The sequence below is a fragment of the Triturus cristatus genome, chromosome 10, assembly GCF_964204655.1.
Source record: "Triturus cristatus chromosome 10, aTriCri1.1, whole genome shotgun sequence".
NCBI lineage: Eukaryota > Metazoa > Chordata > Amphibia > Caudata > Salamandridae > Triturus > Triturus cristatus.
In genome coordinates, this window is record NC_140593.1 from 64968361 (window position 1) to 64991416 (window position 23056).

Below are 23056 nucleotides of genomic sequence, written 5' to 3' on the forward strand. Positions count from 1 at the left end.
TTTCTCCTATTCCACTTTAGCTAACAGTGATTTTTGTCTCCTGATATTTATTATTCTGTTATAATTATCCAAGATATTTTTATACCGAGTAATTAAGTGGATATTAACATCACCATGTCGAGGCTCCATATATGTGGAGAAATTGTAAAATATGGTTCTTGTAACTCCATCCATTACTGCAGGATATAGCTCTCTTTTAAATCGGGCTCCAGAGACAGGAGGCCTTTGAACAATCGTACTAGATAAATAATAAAAACAAAGCTGGTACACTGCAGAGGCACGCAGAACATGCCATCTGGATGTACAAGCTGACAGTGTAGGCTCTTCAGTTCAGCCTGTGTCTTACATGCAGTATTTAATTTGTACAAGAATAAGTGCTGGGGCACAAAGATTTCCTCTCACGCCATGGGCTTGTTAAAGATGAAGGCTAACTAGTCCTGTATCTACCTCACCCCTTTCATCCACAACATTACACTCCCTGTACCTTTATTTCAATACTGCAGGCTACTTTTAATCGCTGCTTTCTTCCTCTGTCCCTGTTCTACCCATTTCTTCACCCTTCAGTCCCTCTTGTTCTGTGGCAAAGTCCGATGATGGAAATGAGGCCTGTTGGAAAGTGGATTATCGGTAGGGGCAAATGTAGGTCTGCCACTGGCAATAAGGCCACCAACACATGATAGGACTCAGCATAGGTCTTAGAAAATTATTCCCATGCTCAACCATTGGTAGCTTGGCTGCGAGCAGGCAGGCTTAACTTCAAAGACAGGGATGTAAAGCATTTAAAAACACCAATTTAGTAAATAATTAAGACAACACAAAATTTAAAAAATCCACTAGAGGGAACCTCTGTTTATGGATTTTACGGGGGAATAAACTCAAGGCTCTTGAGAGGCCAAATCCAAGTCTGAAATCGGCTATCTGCCAATAAGCTGCTCTGCGTGTGCTGTACAAGAGCCTCTGAAGGCCCACTTCCGCCCACTTACTGTGTACCTATCCTTATGCAAGCTACTTGCTATGTCAAAGCTTCATGCACAGGGCTGCAATGTATTACTAATCTGGTCTATCCCAGTATTGTGCTGAATGCTGGCTAGTACAAGATCCTGCAGGCATATTACTTGATGTAGCCCAAAAGTCCGAGTGTGAAACAGGCAGGCTTCTGTGCCCTGTATCTTACTGAACACATCACAAACACGAGCTGCAGCCCTAACTTAGCAACAAGCACAGAATGGAATGCAGGTGCAGGCAGTTTGCTAACCTAGGGTAAGGTCTTCAACACTACTCTAGGCAAGTTCTAGGATTAAGCTTCAGCACCCAGAGGAAGACTCAGTCTCATACCCTACCCTTTTTGTCCTCCCAGCAGCTCCTCTACTTCCTGTCCTTCCACACCCAAAGTTACACACCAGGCACTCTGCAGCTGAAGAGGTAACAAGAGGTCAAAGACGTGAAGGAAGTCAGTCTCCAGCTTTCCATTAGTTGTCTTAGGCTTGCCCTAGTGTAACGCGACAGTGTACCATGGGTTCAAACCCTCGGCCGTTGTGTAAAATGTCATCCCACTTCTGATACTTTCTCGCTACCAAACCTCTAGCACGGTTGCCTACAGCCAGCTAGCCACATTGCACCACTGCATGACAACGCGAGATACTACTAGCACATATAAGACCACTCCATCAAATAGTTTAATCCTAAATTTGCTGTGTCTTGTCCACTCCTTTCCTCTCACCCAGTCCCAGTTTCCAAGCTGCGGGACCACCGGGCAAGCTGCGGGACCACCGGGCAAGCTGCGGGACCACCGGGCAAGCTGCGGGACCACCGGGCAAGCTGCGGGACCACCGGGCAAGCTGCGGGACCACCGGGCAAGCTGCGGGACCACCGGGCAAGCTGCGGGACCACCGGGCAAGCTGCGGGACCACCGGGCAAGCTGCGGGACCACCGGGCAAGCTGCGGGACCACCGGGCAAGCTGCGGGACCACCGGGCAAGCTGCGGGACCACCGGGCAAGCTGCGGGACCACCGGGCAAGCTGCGGGACCACCGGGCAAGCTGCGGGACCACCGGGCAAGCTGCGGGACCACCGGGCAAGCTGCGGGACCACCGGGCAAGCTGCGGGACCACCGGGCAAGCTGCGGGACCACCGGGCAAGCTGCGGGACCACCGGGCAAGCTGCGGGACCACCGGGCAAGCTGCGGGACCACCGGGCAAGCTGCGGGACCACCGGGCAAGCTGCGGGACCACCGGGCAAGCTGCGGGACCACCGGGCAAGCTGCAGGACCACCGGGCAAGCTGCAGGACCACCGGGCAAGCTGCAGGACCACCGGGCAAGCTGCAGGACCACCGGGCAAGCTGCAGGACCACCGGGCAAGCTGGGCACTCCAAGTTACTTGTCCAGCTCAGGCTTGGGGGTTTTAAGGGCCCAACCTTGTCCTCTGTTATCAGATGCCCCAGCGGGGACACGTGCAGCTCCAACTTTAAACCGAAGGAGCAGGCCCAACCCTGTCCTCTGTTATCAGATGCCCCAGCGGGGACACGTGCGGCTCCAACTTTAAACCGAAGGAGCAGGAAAGCTTTTCCAAAAGGTTATCTTACAATGCTCGCAGTTCACCCACAAACCCCAGGAAGGTTTACTCAGGCAACGTCATACTCTTCAGCATATTACACAATAGCTAAACTGGCCAGTCACTCTTCAGAGGGCCGATCAAGGGAACACATGCAGTACAATGGCGCACAAACAGCACAACATGAACAGCGTAAAGCAGCAGCAGGATGAACAACGATAACTTGTTACACCAGCAAGAAGGCAGCTGAGGTCCACTGCATCAGCCAATGATAATGGCAGCAACAGATCTACATCGACAAAATAGAAACCCAGTCCTTAGGAGGCACCTACAGTCCAATCAATCTTCAATACACAATTGAAAAAAGCCACAGTATGCACAGGGTGGGGACTTGAAGTTCTCAAAGTGCCCAAAATCAAAGGGCCAACACGTGGTTTCGCCAACACTAAACTGTTAACACTATGTTAGAAAAGGCCAAGAAATAAAAGCACACAAAGTAAGGTGCTCAAAAGACACGCAAGGCTCTCTGCACAGAGGGGACACTGAGCCACAGGTAAGGTAGGGTGTGCTACGGGCAAGGCAGGGTGTGCAACAGGCAAGGCCCTTTTACCAGGAAGGCTCTTCATGTTCAGGAATGGAGGGCTCGCTGTACACAGATTTAACTTTTTCACATCAACATAAATAGAGGAAGAAACTAAAAGAGCATTGTTTGAGCTTTAACAAACCCAACATGGTTGGCCAGACATGGCCTGGGGCTTCTTACCTTGATATTCACATCGGCTCCATTGCAAACCAGAAGCTCAAGACACAGTGCACCATGAGTTGAGGCTGCAGCAAAGTGCAGAGGAGTGAAGCCCTTCTCGTTGACCTGATTGACATTAGCACCAGAGTCTATGAGTTCATTCACCACAACATCCTGTCCGTTGTAGCAGGCAACATGCAGGGGGGTGTTTCCATAGGCGTTTGGTTCATTCATCTGTCCATACAAAAATTAAAAATAAAAATTGGTAAACCTATTACAGTGAGGTCTTGTAAAGGTTAGTCAGAGCACAGTAGCATTGTGAAAGAGAAGCTGTTTGACAATGAAGTGAAGAAATCATGAAGGGTGGGTCAGATGCAACACAAATGTTCAATTATCTAAAAAATTCCACCAAAAATACCTCAAGAGTCTGCATACACTGACATACTGCAGACAGACTAACAATATAATTATTTTTGGACTGCCAGAGAGCAGACATACTGAATGGGGCACACCTGTAAGCTGCCTCAGTATGGAGGTGTAGGATGTCATAAGTGTTTCCTGACCTCACCGATGGGGCGTTTGAGTCCTGGAGGCTCTGGCAAAATGGGGACCAACACAGAATAAGTACATTGGTGTTTTGGTCCAACTCTCTTTCCGGTGCCAAACTGGGAGGAACTGTTGCTTGGAGCTGAAATGGCACTCCGCAACAGAGGTTTTCATCACAACATCCAGAAACAAGACAGGCCTCTCAGGACAGGCGGAGGACTGGCAATCATATTCAAGGACCCTATTAAAGTAGCAATTATTGAACAACATTGTACTGACATGATGGAGATATTAATTTTCAGAGCAGACATACATCCACAATTATGCTGGAATGGTGCCTTGGTCTATCGACCTCCGGGGCCCTTATCCAACTTTTCATGTCGTCTACTGGAAATGATTTCTCCTCATGTGATTTCTACCAATAATTTCCTACTACTTGGAGACTTTAACGTTCAGGGAGAAAACCTTGACAACAAGGACACTTTCTCCTTGTTAACCGACTTAGCTTCTCTAAATTTAAGGAAAATAAACACTGATTCGACACATCAGGCTGGGCATATGCTTGACATTATTTTAACCAATTCCCCGAACATCCTCTATAATACAACGACCCCTCTCGAGTGGTCAGATCATCATTTGGTGGATTTCTCGGTTCACGGTAATCAAGAATTGGGAGGTTTTAAAACCAGACCCACCAGAGAATTTAGGCAGTGGCACAAAATCACACCTCAGTCCTTACAGGATTCCTTCATCCCCCCCCTGCTATGAAGAATCTGATGGTATAGAGGAACAATTAGCATCCTTGAATACCAACCTTATGGCAGCCATTGATCATTTAGCTCCTTCCAAATCACAATTAAACCCCCTCAAACGTGCGCAGGCCCCGTGGTACTCACCAGTTCTGAAAACAGAAAAATGTCGATGCAGAAAGCTAGAACGTACCTGGCGCCTCTCACATAATTAAGCTGATAAAGATCAATTCAGGAAAACTTTGGCAGCCTATCATAAAAATCTGAAGCTCGCTCGAAAACTATATAATCGCCACCCAGATTGATAATGCCAAAAATTCCTCCCTCACGCTTTACCAAATATTAAACACATTTACTAACCCCAAAGCATGCAATACCGATACTGCCCCCTCACAAGTTCTCTGATAATATTGCAAATTATCTAGTTCAGAAAATTGAAAAAATATATATAAAAAAAAAACACCTCAACTACTGCTCCCTGCTCTAGTCCGCTCATAAAACTAACTCCCGTTAAGGCGACCTTACAAACCCTAGACACCTTCCCTGCCTGTACCAATTTAGAAGTAGCCGATCTTTTAAAGAGCACTAAATCAGGCTCGCCTTTAGACCCTATACCGGCAAAAAACGCAGCCACTTTGTCTACTACTCTAGCTAGTCCTATTTGTTCTATCCTTAATAGATCCTTGGATGAAGGTGTCCTCACAGCTGAGTGGAAGGCAGCCCAGGTTGTTCCTATAAGGAAAAACCTGAGGCTGTCACGAGAGGACATCAACTACCGACCCATTTCTTTGCTTTCCCTTAACAGTAAACGTCTCGAAAAACATATTAACAAACATCTATCCGAGGTTATTGAATCCACCCACTGTCTAGATCAATCACAGTCTGGATTTCGCCCGAAACACAGCACTGAAGCAACATTAGTGGAAGTTACAGACAACATCCTGTAGTGAGTTCTCTCTGAATACGTACAGGCATTGTTAAGTTAGCATAACCACGTTAGATGTTAGAAAGCCATCTTTTTGCTTTTGCACACGGCACTGCGTTTACATGTTATTTCTTAAAACAGACTGTTGACTCGAGACTTGCTTCACACAAGCGCGATCTGTTGTTACTATCCCAAGCTCTGCGCAGCGACCTTGGTCTGTACATGGTGTGACAAACAGTCTGGGGTATTACACAATGCATGTTTTTCACTCTAGGTTGATCGGCCCACTATTTAGCCATAACACACGCGCAGCTGCAAATGCCTGAAAATTAGTGCTTTTAGTATCACAGACATCATGTTTATTATTCAGACCGAAGACGAGCCTTCCTGCGAGAAGTCTCCTGATGCTCCTGTGATGTGATTTCACTAAGCTGATCTTTGAGGTATGGGGTCCCCTATTCAAGCCTAAGAGACCTTCTATTAGCATAATAATAATATTAGCTTCTTAGTAAAGGGAAGGTGGTAGTATCCACTGTCATTATAATATGATCACCCCTTTTATATTCTATGGTATTGTAACTATGTTGCTGGTTTTGATATTAATCATTTGTCTGCTTGTATTAGCCAAAGTACTGCATCTTAGGACACGTGGTCTATAAAAATAAACCCCTTTTATTTACAACGTGTCTCTGTTGATTATTGTTGTGGACTGATGTGAGAATAATATACGAACAGGTATTTCCGATTCCCACCATTCCTGAGTATGTACTGAGTCGCTTGTTCTGGGTTGTCTACACATTGGGACCGCCGAGCTAAATCTCGGATAACGAATGGGACACTTATGCTAGCCGGATACTGGGTTCTGGGTTCTGAGGTGAGTTTCTGGTACACCACAATTCACTGAGGTCCTGGGGTTCTTCGCATAGTTCTGTGTATCAGCAGAATCCCTGCAACATGGCGCACCTAACGTTTGGTCTATGAGTTGAAACGCCTTAGTAGTGCTTACATTTAGTCCACAGCACCCTCATTCTTGTTTCCGGATAACAAGTCTGACGGATTTCAAACCTACCTAGTTCTATTGATATAGGTTCCTTCAAGCTTGATTATTAAAAAGGTTATTGAACCCTTGTGCTACTGAATACTTGAAGTGTAGCTTGTCCTTATGGCAATTAATATTGCGGCGCATAGCCGTGCGGCCCTGAAACGTCACTTGACGCAGTATGGGGTGCCGGACGCGGGCATGGACGTCATCTTTGTGGTGGGAGCCGATGCGGCTCACCCCTTTGAGTTGTTCTACTCTTGGGTGACGATTCCGGCAGTCAGTGGTGATAATACATTTCATTCTTACACTGCCACTGCCGTGCCTGCCGCCTATGCGCCTTATAGGACACAGGAGATACCAATATCTGCTTGGCAACATCAGATTTGGTTTAATGGCGCCCTCCCCCATGTGGTTATACCGCCGAGAATGGGCCCTTTATCAATTGCGGGGGCCACTTGGCCGGTACTAGCCGGATTTACGCCTCATCCCCGTTACCTCACGGTGACGGTGGATGAATTGCGTGTACTACACACTGCCCTTATAACAGTATATAGGGCGTTAGTGCAGTATGTGTCGCGCACTGTACAGGCGGGGGCGCCTGTTAGTGCGGGACAACCTAGTGATCGTCACGCGGTGGTCATTAGTCCTGTTATGGTCAATTCTGTTGTGGGCAAGCGCCCCCTCACAAGGGATGATTATCCTTTTTGGCTTGCTGAAAAATTTGACCAAATAGAGGCGGTTTATCCGCATACAACTCCTGTGGAAAAACACAGGATCCTCACCATTAGTTTGCCTAAAGACTTAGTTCCCCATATAGATGACTGTGTATCCTGGGGTAAGATTTTTGCTGCGACGTACGCGCAGTGCTTCGGCACTCCGTCTATGTTACAGCTGCCCTCCATCATTAAACAGGTTCAAGAGGACCATGGAGCGGAGTCTGCGATAGAATTGGGGATGCGGCTCCTCGGAGATTTTGGCCTGGTGGCTACCATGATAATGGGAAACCTTAAGGGTGATGCGTTGCACTTTCAGGTTCGTAATGAACTGAAGAAGGTTGCTGAAGAGGACAAGCCGCAGGAATTTGCTAAAATAATCGCAGAAGCATATCGTGATTTGGGTCGTAGCTCTTTAGGAGTTAAGCCTGTGATCAAGAATCCCGATTCTAAGCAGCAGGGTAAGGCAGGAACTTCTGGTAAGGATGAACGTCCCTTTTTTCCAAAACAAAAGTGGCCGTTTAAACAACAGGGCAAGCAGCAGCAGAAACAGGGCTCTCGGCATGCCTCTCCCGTACAGTCAAGTAGTGAACGCACTTATGATCTGCGAGATCGTGCTACTATTAAGTCTCCTGATAGATTTCAGGTTTCTGAACCGCGTTCTCCTCGTTCTTCACAGGAAACATCGGCTACACAGTCTGGTGGCGGAGGCGGTGGCAAAGGTCGGGGTGCTCCACAACAGCGTGACCAACCCCGACAGACTGAGGGTAAAGGCAAGCAGGACGAGTTTGCTCGACAAAGACCCCCGTTTCAGAAGAAGAAAGTGGCGGCTCTGACGGCAACATATGCCTCAGATAGTGCGGACACAGCTTCAGAACCGGACATGGGCGCTGACGCTACTAGACAGCGCAGCGGAAATTACCATAGTCCGTCAAGCTCTGCGTCCATTTCTGGCGGCGACAGCAACTGATGTATTGGTTACTGTTGAAACAGCTGACACCAGAGTGGCTCCCCCTGATAGACTTTATGAAATAGTCTTATTAATAGAGGGTGACATACAACGTACTATAAAAGGGATTTTTTGGGATAATCTGACCACCACCTATGATATCCTCCTAGCGGAGGCAGATTGGCCCCCGGCCTTCATTTTGGAAGCTCCTAGAGGGGAGGAGAAAATCCTCCCGTCCTTTGCGCACACGGTGCCTAAGGACCAAGCTGAAATGTACGCTGGTGAGTGGGCGCTGGCGCTTGCGCCAGCGGTATATCGTACTCAGGTGGGTTGGGACCGGTTGTCCCCCTGCCATGAGATTCCATTGCGGTCTATGCCCCAGCCTCAGCCCCAATATCCCATGCGTCGTGAGGCTAGACCTCACGTCGCGGCGATCCTTGAACAATTGGAATATCAGGGTGTAATTGAAACATGTGTGTCCCCTATGAATAACCCTTTATTCACTGTGACGAAGCCTGACGGCTCGTACCGTTTAGTTTTGGATTACCGGCACCTAAACTCCCATTGCCGGACCTGCGCGGTACAAAATACACATAGCTCGGCTCTAGTCGACAGTCTCGTGCGTAAACGATTTAAAACGACACTTGACATTTCCAATGGCTTTTTTAGCCATAACCTGTCCACACTGAGTAGCCAGTGGACAGCGTTTACTTCGGGCGGTAAACAAAAACAGTTTACGAGATTAGCCATGGGCTACAAAAATAGCCCTGGCGTCTTTTCCGCTCGCGTGGTTTCCCTCTTAGAAAGAATAGACCCCGAGGCATACTCCTATGTTGACGATATCTACCTCACGGATGACGAGCTGTTGCCGCATCTGTCTCGAGTCGACAATATTGTAGTGAGTTTTGCTGACTATGGCTACAAATTCAATTTTGCGAAGTCTCACATCGCGGAATATACAGTGTTGTTTTTGGGCTACGAGCTCAATAATGAAGGAAAGGGGTTAGCTCCCCACTTTCTGGAGAAGTGCGCATGCTTGAGTGCGCCAACGACACTAAAGAAATTACAATCTCTACTGGGCTTTCTGAATTTCGGCCGTACGTACATTCCTGATTATGCCCAGCGTATCAAGCCGCTTTACGCCTTGGTACAACCCACATTTTCGAAGTCTAGCTGGCAGCTGGAACATTCTAAAATTTTACAGTCTTTACAGGCTGACCTTCTTGCTTCACAATATTTGCTGACACGTGATAACCGCACCAACCTGGTAATAAGAATAGTGCCAGGCGCCGTGGGTTTCACGTATTTGACGTTTAATGAGGGCGATACAGTCCCCATTGCGTACAAATCCCACTTGTACACCTCTGCTGAATTACGTTTTTCCGCGGTCGAAAAAGTTCTGACTGCTGTACAGATGGCGATCCTTAAAGAACGCGCACTGTCACATGGGAAACAGATTCTGGTTGTAACACCCTATCCCGCCTTAGAAGCGGTGACAAAGGCAAGTGTACCAAATTCTAAAGCTTTGCATCCTCGGTGGATACAATGGGCCACAACACTGACGTCGCCAGACGTCACCTACATCTTTGATGCCTCATTACAGACTCAAGAGTTCTTGCAGTATGAATTCGTTCATCCGGCTCCTCTGTCTTTGCGCCCGCTCGAAGAATACCATTGTGTCATATACACTGACGGGTCTGCGCAGCCCGCAATTGGATCAAAGCACGCCTACTCAGCGGCTTGCGCAATTGTCGTAGGTACTTTCGTAAATGGTGAATTCCAATCTGATGCAGTGCATACGCAGTCATTGGGCGATTGTACCGCGCAATTGGCGGAGCTTCGGGCTCTAGTGCTTGCACTGGAGTTTGCCGATCCCCGAGTCACTACTCTAATTGTGAGTGATTCTTTCTACTGTGTCCAGTCCTATAATGACAATTTACACTTCTGGTCTCAGAATGATTATCGAGACACAAAAGGTGGCACAATTAAGCATAAAACGCTTTGGGTTCGAGTGGCAGACTTTAAAGAACGTCTCCCACTCGTGAATGTAATTCACACTCTTGGTCACCAACGACTTGGTGTCCATGCTGTCGGCAACGGCTTGGCTGACGAGGCAGCAAAAACAGCAGTGGCTACATACTTAGTGGCAGCAGTAACCAGATCAAAGAGTAAGATTGATGATGACATCTTGGCAGCTATTGCTGCTACAGAAAAGGGAGGCGATTACCCGAAGGGTTTTCCTTCTCGTTACATTTACCATTTAAGTCCTGACAATGTCCCATTAGTGAGGATTAACGACGTTGGTGACAGAATTATTCCCAACGCGGACTGCAGACCCGCACTGATTCTGGCTGCTCATGAGGGGTTGGCGTCAGCCCACGCCGGAGTGTCAGCCACTATATCTCTGCTACAACAACGTTACTGGTGGTTCGGTTTATATAAACAAGCGCGCGCTTATGTTCTCGATTGTGACATTTGCCAACAGATTAAACCTTCTACTGTTGCGCGCCCATCACAAACACAGTTGTACATATCCAATAAACCATTTGGTTGTGTTTATTTGGATCACTGCGGTCCTTTTTCTTCTGATACTGCGTACAAGTACATCTTGGTTGCAGTGGATTCGTGCACACGTTTTCTGTGGGTATGGCCACAAAGGAGTGCTGACTCGCGGACTGTCATCAGAGATTTGCGTGTCTTTGTGGGAACTTTTGCGTGTGGTACCTTCCATTCTGATCAGGGCCCTGCGTTTGCCTCTAAGGCTTACAAGGAGGCTATGAGAAATTTGGGGGTCCTAGTCAAATTTTCGTCCCCCTACCGACCTGAGGGTAATAGTGTGGTGGAGCGAATGAACCGTGACTTAAAGCAATCATTGACAGCCCGTGTTTTAGGCACAGGCCGGAACTGGCTAGCCCATTTGTATAACGTTCAACGTGCACTTAATAATCTCCCTAGAAGGTCTCTGGGTGGGCGGACCCCGTACATGATGCTCTTCGGACCTTGATGGTCTAGACATGGCGGCGTCGACCGCACCCTTTGACGTAGATGATCACTGTGCTGTTTTACAGACTCTGCAAGAAGCCAGAGACACTCTATCGAAGGAACACATGCCCTCCACATCTGAAGCTGAAGTTCAGATTCCGGTAGTCGGCTGGCTACCCCGAGTTGGTGATCTGGTCCGTGAGAAGGTGGAGAACAAGAAGGAGTTCGGCCCCTCTTATCGTGCACCAGTTCCAGTGCTTGGAGTGCAGGGTACAAGAACAGTCATTTTACCTCCACTTCCTGGTCGCAAAGAAAACAGGTACATCTCTATTGACAATGTCAAACTTCAGCGAGTGGCAGATACTTCTTAGTGTGACTCCAGCAGTTTCATGCCAGACGATGCAAAGAAATTCAATGTTGACTCTTGCTTCTAACACCTTGCCTGATGTTGCCATCGAGATGCAATCGGTTACTGATCCCTTGTTGATACCATCGGCTGGTGGTTTGCCCGAAGAGACTGAGTATGCTTATCCTACACGTGGTCCCTCACCTGTTTTACAATCTACGGCGCTTGGACAGTCCCGTTTCTCCTTTGACACTAACTCATTGCCCTCAAGCCCCCCATCGAACATTGCAGTTTTTTTCAGCTGGTTTAAGAGACATTTTTTGATTGCCCCTTGGACATACATTTGGCTGTTGCTTTTCAGTGTTTTTTTGTTTATGTCCATTGGATTTGTAATAGTTTTTTTCCGTCTTGTGGATGGCCACTATCTGAGTGAGAGATCGACAATTAGACTTATCAATGGAACTTTGGCCCCCCACTCCTCGTCCCACATCATGAAGAGGGACCAGACTTTTGTGAATATTACTGCCTGGCCCGTCTTGGATGGAATCGCATGGGATGCTGTTAAATTCCAAATTCATGGGCCTACAGAGGTCATTAATGTACCTAATGTATTTCGTGTTTCTATGGGTGATGTGGTTAGGCAGAACATACGTTCTGATGATTGGGATGTACACGCCATTGAATCACTGTTTTCTGATTTGAAATATTATGCCGCTTTTGATGCTGAAGATTTATACGAAAATGCGGCTAATTATGCGGAACAGTATTGTTTTCAACATTATGGCAATCATTTCCTGCATAAAGCAAATACGTTTAGAAATTTTGTAAATTTTACCCAATGGGAACACTGTCCTACTCCCGAATTCGGAAGTTCACAAACACTGGTTAACAAGTATTCATATTTTACCGATTTCAGTGTTTCCAACCCGGCAGCGTTTTATTTTAAGGTGCTGCCTGAGTCTGCCGCAAAGGTTAGACTGACACACACGAAGCTACTTTATTCTAAGTCCTTTATGGACGAGTTGTCAATCAAAGGTTATGATGTATGGAAGGCTACTATTGATCTAAAGTCGGTTTGGGGTTCCAAGCCGTGGCAGGTACAGGGTACAGAGGCTTTACATCGTGCCTGTCTTATACCAAATCATATTTTATTTTTAAATTCATCCATCTTCCAAACCACCTGTTTCGGATTGGCTACTTCTAAACAATTAAAGTCACCTTCTGTGCCAGATCTGGGCGCTTATCCCAATTGGGATAACCACACAGATCTGTCCCGCGCTGCTTTGCAATCCTTAGTTTCAAATACATCTTTCAATATTTCGAAAGTTAATAGTGAGGGTTGGTTAATTTGGCAAAGCAGTTCAGATATCTGTCAACGACGTTTTCTGGGACTGAAACCGGGGTATACTCAAGAACGTGTAGACCCTCGGTTTGAGTCGTCACATACTGTCACTACATACTCTGTGGGCAAGTTATGTCAATCTTGGCTGCGACATTCCACTTTGGCGTCTGTCAAGGATCACTTATCACAATTACATGACAGAATAGATTTGAATGATTTTGTTAAGGGTCCTGTGGGCGGCAGAACCAAAAGGTGGGCGTATGCTATTTACAACGAAGTCTGGAAGTTGTCACAGATTGAGGCGGCTTCCAGATTGAGAGCTATTGACCAAGCAAACATGGAGAAGGTTTTAGCCGTTATAGATAATAGCATTAGCACTCTCTCTTCTAGGATTTATACATTAGATAATATTGTTTCGTCAGTTGTTGATATTGTGCATGATGATATGTCTGTGTTATATCATGGTCAAAACCAGTTGCGTTCTGTTATGCAGTTTGCGTGGACATTGCAGACGTTAAAGGCAGGGAGGGTCCCTTGGGACTATTTGAACACTACATCGTTATTCCTTCCCTTTAACCTTACTGACAAGCAGCGCTTTATGTCCATGAAGGATGCTACATATTCATTGTTACATATTGAAAAATTAGAGCCATTGCCCTTCTCAGTAGCGGAGATCAATTCGGCTACGTGGCTAGCACACGGATTGATAACTCTCCCTTTTGCGCTTTTTAAGTTTACGTCTTGTATGAAACATTATGCTTTAGGTAGATATGAACCGCTAGGCACCGCTTTCATACACGAGGTTTGGTCCCTCCCCTTTACGTATAGATGTACTAGGGACGGAACTGAGGTTTATTTGAAAGGCGAGGAATGCACCACGTCACCAGACCATTCCTTGGTTTGTAGGCACATTCAATTACACGGCGCGTGCAATGTACAAGCCCCGAATTTGGCCTGCGTTCTGCGAGGTATCCCAGTGCCTGTGATTACCCCTTCTTTCACGCTGCTTGCTAACGGTAGTTATTTAATTTTGAATAATGAAGCTTGCTGTGGGATGTTAGTGGGAATCCCATACATAGTAACTGTCTCGCAGAAAGTTGTCTGCTGCAATAATGTTCTCTTTCCACCCCCGCATGGGCGGCTGGATGTTTCTATCTGGCCTTCGATTCCAACCTTGAAAGCAGAGTTCAACAAGTTGAGCAGAATAAGAGCCTTATTGTCCCAAAAAGAGGTGTCTTTGACTTCCTCTCGTGAAACATTCGACCTTCACGTTGCTAATACGCGCACAGAGGTACAGGCGCTTCTGAATACTGACCTCCCCCTACATTTCGGCTCTTTGATCCAAACTATTTTCAATGCCTCGTCCACGACCGGCCTGGCTCATTTTTTTAAACTTGTGGGCTCGGGTCTCGTGACCTCTTTCCAAACTATTTTTGGTGTGGTTCCGGGCTTTTTTCATTCCCTTTTCTCGAGCATCTTTGGAGGTGTTCCGCTACTTCTGGCGCTAGTGGCAGGTGTGCTGCTTTTCCTTTTCATACTACGAAATGGCTGCTCCATCTGTGCCACTCGTGCACCTGTCCCGCCTGCAGCTTCTTCGGGATAGGATGCTTGACTTTTATGGAACTCTGCCATTGGCGACATTAAGCCTGGCGTATGGATTGTCCTTCCGGTATTGCTACTTCACCTGCGTACAGCCTGTGCTACACTGCCTGGATTGCCCCTTTGAATGGCCTTTGGATTTGTGCTTGACCAGCCTGGTGTCTCCGGTGCCGGATTTCGATCGACTAATGAGGCCCTTAGTGTCTCACGAGTTGACCTGTTCTGGTGTCCGGATAATGGCTTGTGGAGCAGCACATGGGATCCTGGGTAATTGGGACATCTCTACAGCTGCCTACAACTTCTTGGCTATGAGCTATTTGGAGGAACATTCCGGGTGCCCTCTGATCGTGCTGGAAGCTCCGCTGATTGAAGAACACGTGTGTTCCTTCTCGTTGATGGATTGGATGGCTGAGACTTTCGCTGGCCCTGCAAATGATTTTTTGTTGGAAGCGGTTGCCACATATGCTGCCTATACATTCATGGATTGACTGAACTATCGTCCTTGGCGCCTGTCGCTCCTGGACAGCACCCTGCCGCGGCATATACACTTTTTTACTTTCTCCCTGATGGTTGTTTTGAGTTTTTTTTTTAATTGATTATATTTTTTTTTCCGGACTCCACAGTTTCCCCTGTTGCTTTTCAATTTTTTTCGTTTCAGACTTTAACTCATTCTGAACCTTTGAATTGGTTACGCCTTGTTCTGCTCTGACGAAACTGAACTCTGCGTTCTCTCTTTTCTTGCCTACTAAATAGTGCTTCGATCAAGGGGGCGTGTAGTGAGTTCTCTCTGAATACGTACAGGCATTGTTAAGTTAGCATAACCACGTTAGATGTTAGAAAGCCATCTTTTTGCTTTTGCACACGGCACTGCGTTTACATGTTATTTCTTAAAACAGACTGTTGACTCGAGACTTGCTTCACACAAGCGCGATCTGTTGTTACTATCCCAAGCTCTGCGCAGCGACCTTGGTCTGTACATGGTGTGACAAACAGTCTGGGGTATTACACAATGCATGTTTTTCACTCTAGGTTGATCGGCCCACTATTTAGCCATAACACACGCGCAGCTGCAAATGCCTGAAAATTAGTGCTTTTAGTATCACAGACATCATGTTTATTATTCAGACCGAAGACGAGCCTTCCTGCGAGAAGTCTCCTGATGCTCCTGTGATGTGATTTCACTAAGCTGATCTTTGAGGTATGGGGTCCCCTATTCAAGCCTAAGAGACCTTCTATTAGCATAATAATAATATTAGCTTCTTAGTAAAGGGAAGGTGGTAGTATCCACTGTCATTATAATATGATCACCCCTTTTATATTCTATGGTATTGTAACTATGTTGCTGGTTTTGATATTAATCATTTGTCTGCTTGTATTAGCCAAAGTACTGCATCTTAGGACACGTGGTCTATAAAAATAAACCCCTTTTATTTACAACGTGTCTCTGTTGATTATTGTTGTGGACTGATGTGAGAATAATATACGAACAGGTATTTCCGATTCCCACCATTCCTGAGTATGTACTGAGTCGCTTGTTCTGGGTTGTCTACACATTGGGACCGCCGAGCTAAATCTCGGATAACGAATGGGACACTTATGCTAGCCGGATACTGGGTTCTGGGTTCTGAGGTGAGTTTCTGGTACACCACAATTCACTGAGGTCCTGGGGTTCTTCGCATAGTTCTGTGTATCAGCAGAATCCCTGCAACAATCCGGATGGCAGCTGACAATGGTCAGGCAGTGATGCTGGTCCTGCTTGACCCGTCTGCTGCCTTCGACACCATATCCCACCAGGTTCTTACCACTCGCCTCAAGGAGATAGGTGTTAGGGGCAAAACACTGAGTTGGTTAATTGACTTCCTAACTAATAGGACGCAAACTATTAATCTTGGCCCCTACCGTTCTCAAACTACCTGCATCAACAAGGGGGTTCCACAGGGCTCCTGTTTAAGCCCCACATTATTGAACATCTACGTGACCCCTTTGGCAGGACTCCTCAGAAGGCTCGGATTTACCCCTATATCCTATGCTGATGACACGCAACTTCTGCTGTCATTTGACAAATCGAATCCACTCATCCAAGATATCTTTTCTGAAGGAATGAAGGGTATCGCGCAATGGATGAGGGAGAACTTCCTACAGTTGAACACTGATAAATCAGAAATAAGGCTGTTTGGAGAGGCAAAACTTGGATGGTCCCCTTGCTGGTTGCCAGAGGAATTAGGCTCTGCCCCGTCCCCTAAAGATATAGTAAAGGATTTAGGAGGACGTATTGATCAGGGTCTAACTCTAGAAGAACATGTAAACATCACCGCCAGAACCTGTTTTCACACTCTCGGCATCTTGCAAAGGGTCTGTCCCTTCCTTCCCCTAACCACCCGTAAAACCCTTGTTCAAGCACTGATTATCAGTAGATTAGATTACTGTAATGCCCTTTTGATTGCAGCCAAAGAAAAATCTCTAAATAAATTACAGGTTGTTCAGAACACTGCAGCCCGTTTAGTAAACAATGCTCCTCCAAAGACCCCTTCAGCCCCTCTTCTCCTCGAACTTCATTGGCTCCCCATAAAAAAGAGAGTCAGGTTTAAAATCTGTTGTATGGTCTTTAAATCCCTACAAAACCTGGGTCCTGGCTATCTGGCTCATAAATTAGTCAGATATACTCCTACTAGATTGTTGAGATACAGTCAACTAGCATACCTGTGTACCCCTCGAATCAAATTGGCGCGGATGGGAGGGAAGGCTTTCTCTCACCTTGCACCTCGATACTGGAATCTCCTCCTCTTAAAACTACGGCAATGCACCAACTTATTAGTTTTTAGGAAACTGTTGAAAACAGAGCTTTTCTAAATCTCATTCTCTTGATGGTCAGCAGGTTGTCCCAGCACAGAGATACCCTGTATGGGGTGATTCAGGCGCTATATAAAACCCATAAATAAATAAACATGGCTCTGGAAGAGTATGGATCACATCTAACGCAACATGCACTATACCCAGGGTCTGTACGTTAAAAGGTCACAAGTGGATTGTAGCACCTATTGTGCAAACACTAACGTGATGGTGCAAAGCAAATATTTGAAAACTGCAATTTGATATGGTAAAATACGCTTTTTAATACTGGTAAATCACCCCTAAGGTAGAACAAGGGTGCACATTGTTCAAGGTGCATGGTATTTAAGAAATTGGACATGTGTACCTACGTTTTACATGTCCAGGGAGTGAAAAATCTCCAAAGTTGTTTTTTTAACTCTGGAAAGGCTCGCTCTCCGATAGCAAAGCACTGGGTAACATTATAAAATCTTGTAATGTAGAACCTGGGTTTGAAAGTAGCTAGAACCAAGATTCAAGGACTCAAATTAATAGGAATTATTAATCCACTCTAATGGTAAAACCGGATTTTAAACTATTTAGAAAACACCACTTTTGGAAAGTCCACATTTTCCTACCTAAATAGTGCCCATTCCCAAGATCATGCCCAACTGTCACCTGGCAGACTGCTGGGAGGTCTGACCTGTTAAAAAAAAAAAAAAAAAAGAACAAAAAAAGGGTCTTGGCTTGGAGAAGATGAGAACTCTCCTGAAAGGATGAACTGGGGTGTTGAGGCCACCAACTGTACAAGCTTTAAAGGGCAGCCCCTGTCACAGGTAGATGTAAACTCACACCTAGGCCTGCCCCCGACATTGCCCAAGTAGCCCAGTGGACAAGGGGAACCCGTTCCAGAACTGGCTTTGCACAGTTCCTCATATAGGACATACCTCAGGGGTGTGCCCATAGCTATGACCAAGGGAAGAAAGAAATATTTGTCATGCTGGTTTTTGTCAGAGCTGTGCACTGTGAGATTGTTTAGGGCCTCACTCATGAAATGTCAAAGTAGATAGGGTTACCTCTGGGACCTTTTTCCTCATCAGTTACCGAGTCACCCCCACCCACAAGTAGGCATAAAAGTGGCACCATTGGCTACCTTCCTCAGAACACTGCTCAACCTGAAGAAAATCGAAGGTCTGCACCTGCTGGACTAAAGAACTGGAACCCAGATGAAGGACTGAGCCTGCTGATTTACCCATAGAGACAACCCCCAAGGGTGGGACCTACTCCCATATAAATACTACAAGGTGTGCTGACTAACCTCCTGTTAAGCGTCAGGAACGCAAGCTGCAAGAAGCCTGCAACAAAGAACCCAGCTGACCAGTTCCAACTGGATTTATCCTTGACCCTACTGGTGGCTTCTGGGACATTAGGTCCTAACTCACCAACAGGTGCCCAAAAGGTCCTGGACCCTTGGCTGGCGTTAAGAGTGTACTCTCTCCCCCTCAAGATTGTAAAAGTAGACACCTTGGTTCGTTTATGAAAAAGTTCAGAAAAAGTTTGAGGATACCACGGAACCACCATTAAACTGCAGCTGCCGTCGGCGCACTGTCGTTCGGATTTAACTTGCTGGTTTTCATGCTGAAAGCAGCTCGACTTCCAGAAAAGTTTGTAAGTCCTCAACATGGGAGATTTTGTTAGGACCAACACTGAGCAGCTCAATCCGCCATCAAGCCTTATGTCAGATTCAGCTGCCCTGCCGATAAGAAAAATCCTCCAGAAATAAGATTAAGTCAGCAGGTAAACTTTTCACTGGGCCAAACCTGGTTCCCATATAGACCTGCGCAGCATCGCAGCTGGCCTTAACTTTTAACTTTGACCCAGCCTACTGTGACCAGATAACCACAGTTGATGCTAGAAAACGCTAAAAATGCTAACCGTTCTCTCCGGTTCCCCTAATCCAATTGGTCCCTTTGGTGTCTATTTGCTCAGTAAAAGTTAGATTATTTTTATGAACTGGAGTGGGATTTTTATTGTATTTACAAGTAATTAATGGTGTTGGTAATAAATGGTTTGCACTGGGTTTCCTTTGAATTAAACCTCACTGCTCTGTGTCACATCTATCCACGACTGAGATAAGGTTTAAATTAAAGTAACCTAACTGTACCCGATACAGAACAGTGAAATCATTACTTGGTGAGGTCTAACAAACACCCCTTCTCAAAGGTACATAGTAAAATGCAACTGCCGAATGAGAAGATAGTCAAACCGAGCCCAAACCAAAAAGGTCAAAACAAGATCCAGATCTCATTAGGGCATCACAAACGACACAGGTGGAAACATGCGAGTCCCTTTAAAATCTGGATGACAATCTGGTATTCAAAGAGGAAAGGCTAATCTGGAATGCAGATACATTTCACCATGCGCCCAAAGTACAACCCTGCAGGGCGCACAACAGAGAAATGAAGGACCTCGGCTAGATGAGCTTTCAGCAGATTAAAGTTCTGATCTTTACACCATGTGATGAACCAAGTCATTCTCCGGAATAAACAGATGTCATAGCAGGGCGATGAGCTGGCAGTATTACGCCAACCACCTCAGGCAGCAGTTGGAAGGAGCTCAAGTATACCCGTTCAGTCTCCAGGCATGGAGGTAGAACTCTGGGAGTTGGGGGTGCAGCATCTATGTTGCCGACTGCAGGTGGTAAATGAAGCAGGGGGTACGGCAAGGGCTGGAGGAGTTTGTATTCCAAACCCTCCTTTGCCAGTCTGGGGCAATCAGGATATCTTGGTCCAGGTCCTAGCGTAGCTTCCTCAAGAACCAAGTAATCAATGGAAGAAAACAAAAGTAGAAAATTCCACCTCAACCAAAATGCATCCTGAAGGCTCCCCGCAACAGATACTAGCCGGCACAGAACTGTTGGCAGTGTACGTTTTCATGAGCGGCAAAGAGCTTTACCTGAAGAGCACGCCTCAAGGCAAAGATTTTTTTGGGAGCACCTCTGGTTGGAGGCGTCACTTGTGGTCAGCAAGATAATGTTAACTCAGACTGGGCTGTTCAGAGAACCTGCAAGATGGATGGCAATCAACCAGAATTTACGAATGTGTTGCCAAGGTATAGAGTCTCTGTGCTTCCCAGCAGAGAACGTGAGACCCCAATTCCACCCTGCATGCGGACCTACCACATCACAGTCATATTGTCCGTTAAGTTCTGGGCAGACTAGCTGCAAGGGAGGGGAGAACGTCTTGTAAAGCCATGCTGATTGGCTGCTGTTCAAGCAGGCTGTGACGAACAAGCTTCCGTGGAGATCAAAGGCCACTGATCTCAGATGTGCATTTCACCCTAGGATGGATGCATCTGTCATTGCTGAGGTCACTCCTGATGGAGGAATTAAGAAAAAAATCCCATAAACAAGGTGTTACCAGTGTCCCAAAAGATCAGGAGGCTCTCTGACAAAGTCCTCTGTGCTAGAACCATTGTAGACAAAAGGCACCACTTGAGAGCCCTCATATGCCAGCATATGTACATGACTAGCAGGATGCAGGAAATCAGCAGACCTGAAAGGCAATGAACCATCGGGTCTGAAACAAGAGATCTCTCCCAAAAAATCCAAATCACACCCGAATTGTAATGGATCCTCTGGGAAGGGAAGGTTCTCAAGGATGGTAGCCCAGTACTGCCCCTCTAAACAGGAGGTGTTGAGAGGGCATTAGGTGATCCTGGATTATGCTAATAGAAAACCACAGGTCTAACAGGGATGCTGGTGCCCGTAAATAGCTAGACACTAGAGCTGTAGCAAACTTGCCTAGAGCAGCCAATAGCCAAGTTACAGGACCATTGACATCCCTCACCTTCACAGATGTGCTGCAAACTCTACCATAACCTTGGTGAAGATTCCAGGTACCAATGTTGGCCCAAACAGGAATGCTGAACTGGTAGTGTGTGAAAACGGAAAATGTTACTTACCCAGTAAGCATCTGTTCTTGGCATGTAGAGCTGTAGATTTTGCTGGAAGAAGTCCCTTCCAGTCACGAGGTAGGCGACTCCTCCTTTCGGTGATAGTGTGCATGGCATCAACTCCATTGTTAGATTGTTTTCCCGCAGAGGGTGAGAAATGGAGTTAGAAAGTGTAAAATAGAGATGGCCATGCGTATGAATGTAAAATAAGCACTACAACCACTACAGGAAACCGGGGAGGTGGGTGGGCACATGTGAATCTACAGCTTTACATGCCAAGGACAGATGCTTACTGGGTAAGTAACATTTTCCGTGCAAGGCATGTGAGCTGTAGATCACATGCTTTGCAAAGACAATGTAGCAGTAATCTCCCAAAGCGATGGCTAACCTGTAGTGGCTGTAGTAGTTTGAAATAGTGTTTTAAGTACTGCTTGGCCTACATTTGCCTGTTGTCTTGAGGACACATCTATACAATAGTGTTTGGTGAATGTGAGCGGTGTAGGCCATGTTGTTGCCTTACAAATGTCAGCTATGGAGATATTTCCCAGGAAGGCCATAGTTGCCCCTATTTTGCGAGTAGAATGCGGCCTAGGAGGTACTAACAAGGTTCTATTTGCTTTAGTAGAACATGTCTGGATACATTTTACATTCCATCTAGCAATACCCGATTTAGAAATAGGATTGCCCTTGTGAGGTGGAGAAAAAGCAACAAATAGTGGTTTTGTTTTTCCTGAACTCTTTGGTTCTTTTTATGTAGTAAAGTATAGATCAAGTGTATGTAGAGCTCATTCCGATACAGAATCAGGTTGAGGAAAGAAAAGAGGTAGCTTAACTGATTGAATGATATGAAAAGCAGAAACTACTTAAGGGACAAATTTAGGATTAGTACGAAGAACCACTCTATCCTTGTGAAGCTGAAAGAAAGGCCTTTGTATAGTTAATGCCTTAAACTCACCAACTCTCCTTAGTGAAGTTATCGCTATGAGAAAACCGATTTTCCATATCAAGAATTGCAACTGACATTTATGCATGGGCTTAAAGGGTGGCACCATTAGCCTTGTAAGAACTATGTTTAATTCCACTCTGAAGCAGGGGGAATTCTTGGTGGTATTACTCTTTTTACTCCTTCCATGAATGCTTTAATTGCTGGTACTCTGAATAGGGATAAGTGTCTGTTTTGCAAATATGCAGGTACTGCTGCTAGATGTAAGCGAATGGATGCATAGGCTAATCCATATTGCTGTAAATGCAACAGATGACAAATTATGTTTTGTACAGAAGTATCAAGTGGATTGATACAGTTGTTGTTAGAATAAACAAACCGTTTCCATTTAGCAGCATAACATGCTTAGTGGTAGGCTTTTATAGACTCTATTCATACATATTGGTGGTAATTGAAAATAACCAAACTATGACTTCAGGAGCCAAATCGCTAGGTTGAGTTAATTGGCATTTGGACGTCTGATTTCTCTATAACTCTGAGTGAGTAGAGAGGGTGTCCGATGCAACCTTTAACGTGGAACCATAGAGAGTTCTAACAGGGTAGTGTGCCAAGGTTGGCAAGCCCAAGTGGGGGCTATCGATATCGGTGTTAGGGACATTTGTCTGAGCTTCCAACCAGCAACGGAAGTAGTGGGAGAGGCGGAAAAGCATAAGCAAATATCCCCGACCAATCCCTCCATAGAGCATTGCCTTTGGAAGCTGGGTGTGGGAACCCCGATGCGAAGTTTGGGCATTTTGCGTTGTGTACAGTAGCAAACAGATCTATTTGTGGAAATCCCCATTTTTGGAAGTAAGGAAGAAGAACTT

The 23056-nt window shown here is 46.1% G+C and overlaps 1 protein-coding gene across 4 annotated transcripts in view; it reads right to left on the minus strand.

The window, feature by feature from the left end:
* ANKRD28 (ankyrin repeat domain 28) overlaps nt 1–23056 on the minus strand; it is a 783346-nt gene that overhangs the window by 275177 nt on the left and 485113 nt on the right. For all 4 annotated transcript variants that reach the window (XM_085630427.1, XM_085630426.1, XM_085630428.1 and 1 more), the window contains exon 8: nt 3314–3526. In XM_085630427.1, the coding sequence (XP_085486553.1) occupies nt 3314–3526 (213 nt within the window). The remainder of the gene's footprint in view (nt 1–3313; nt 3527–23056) is intronic.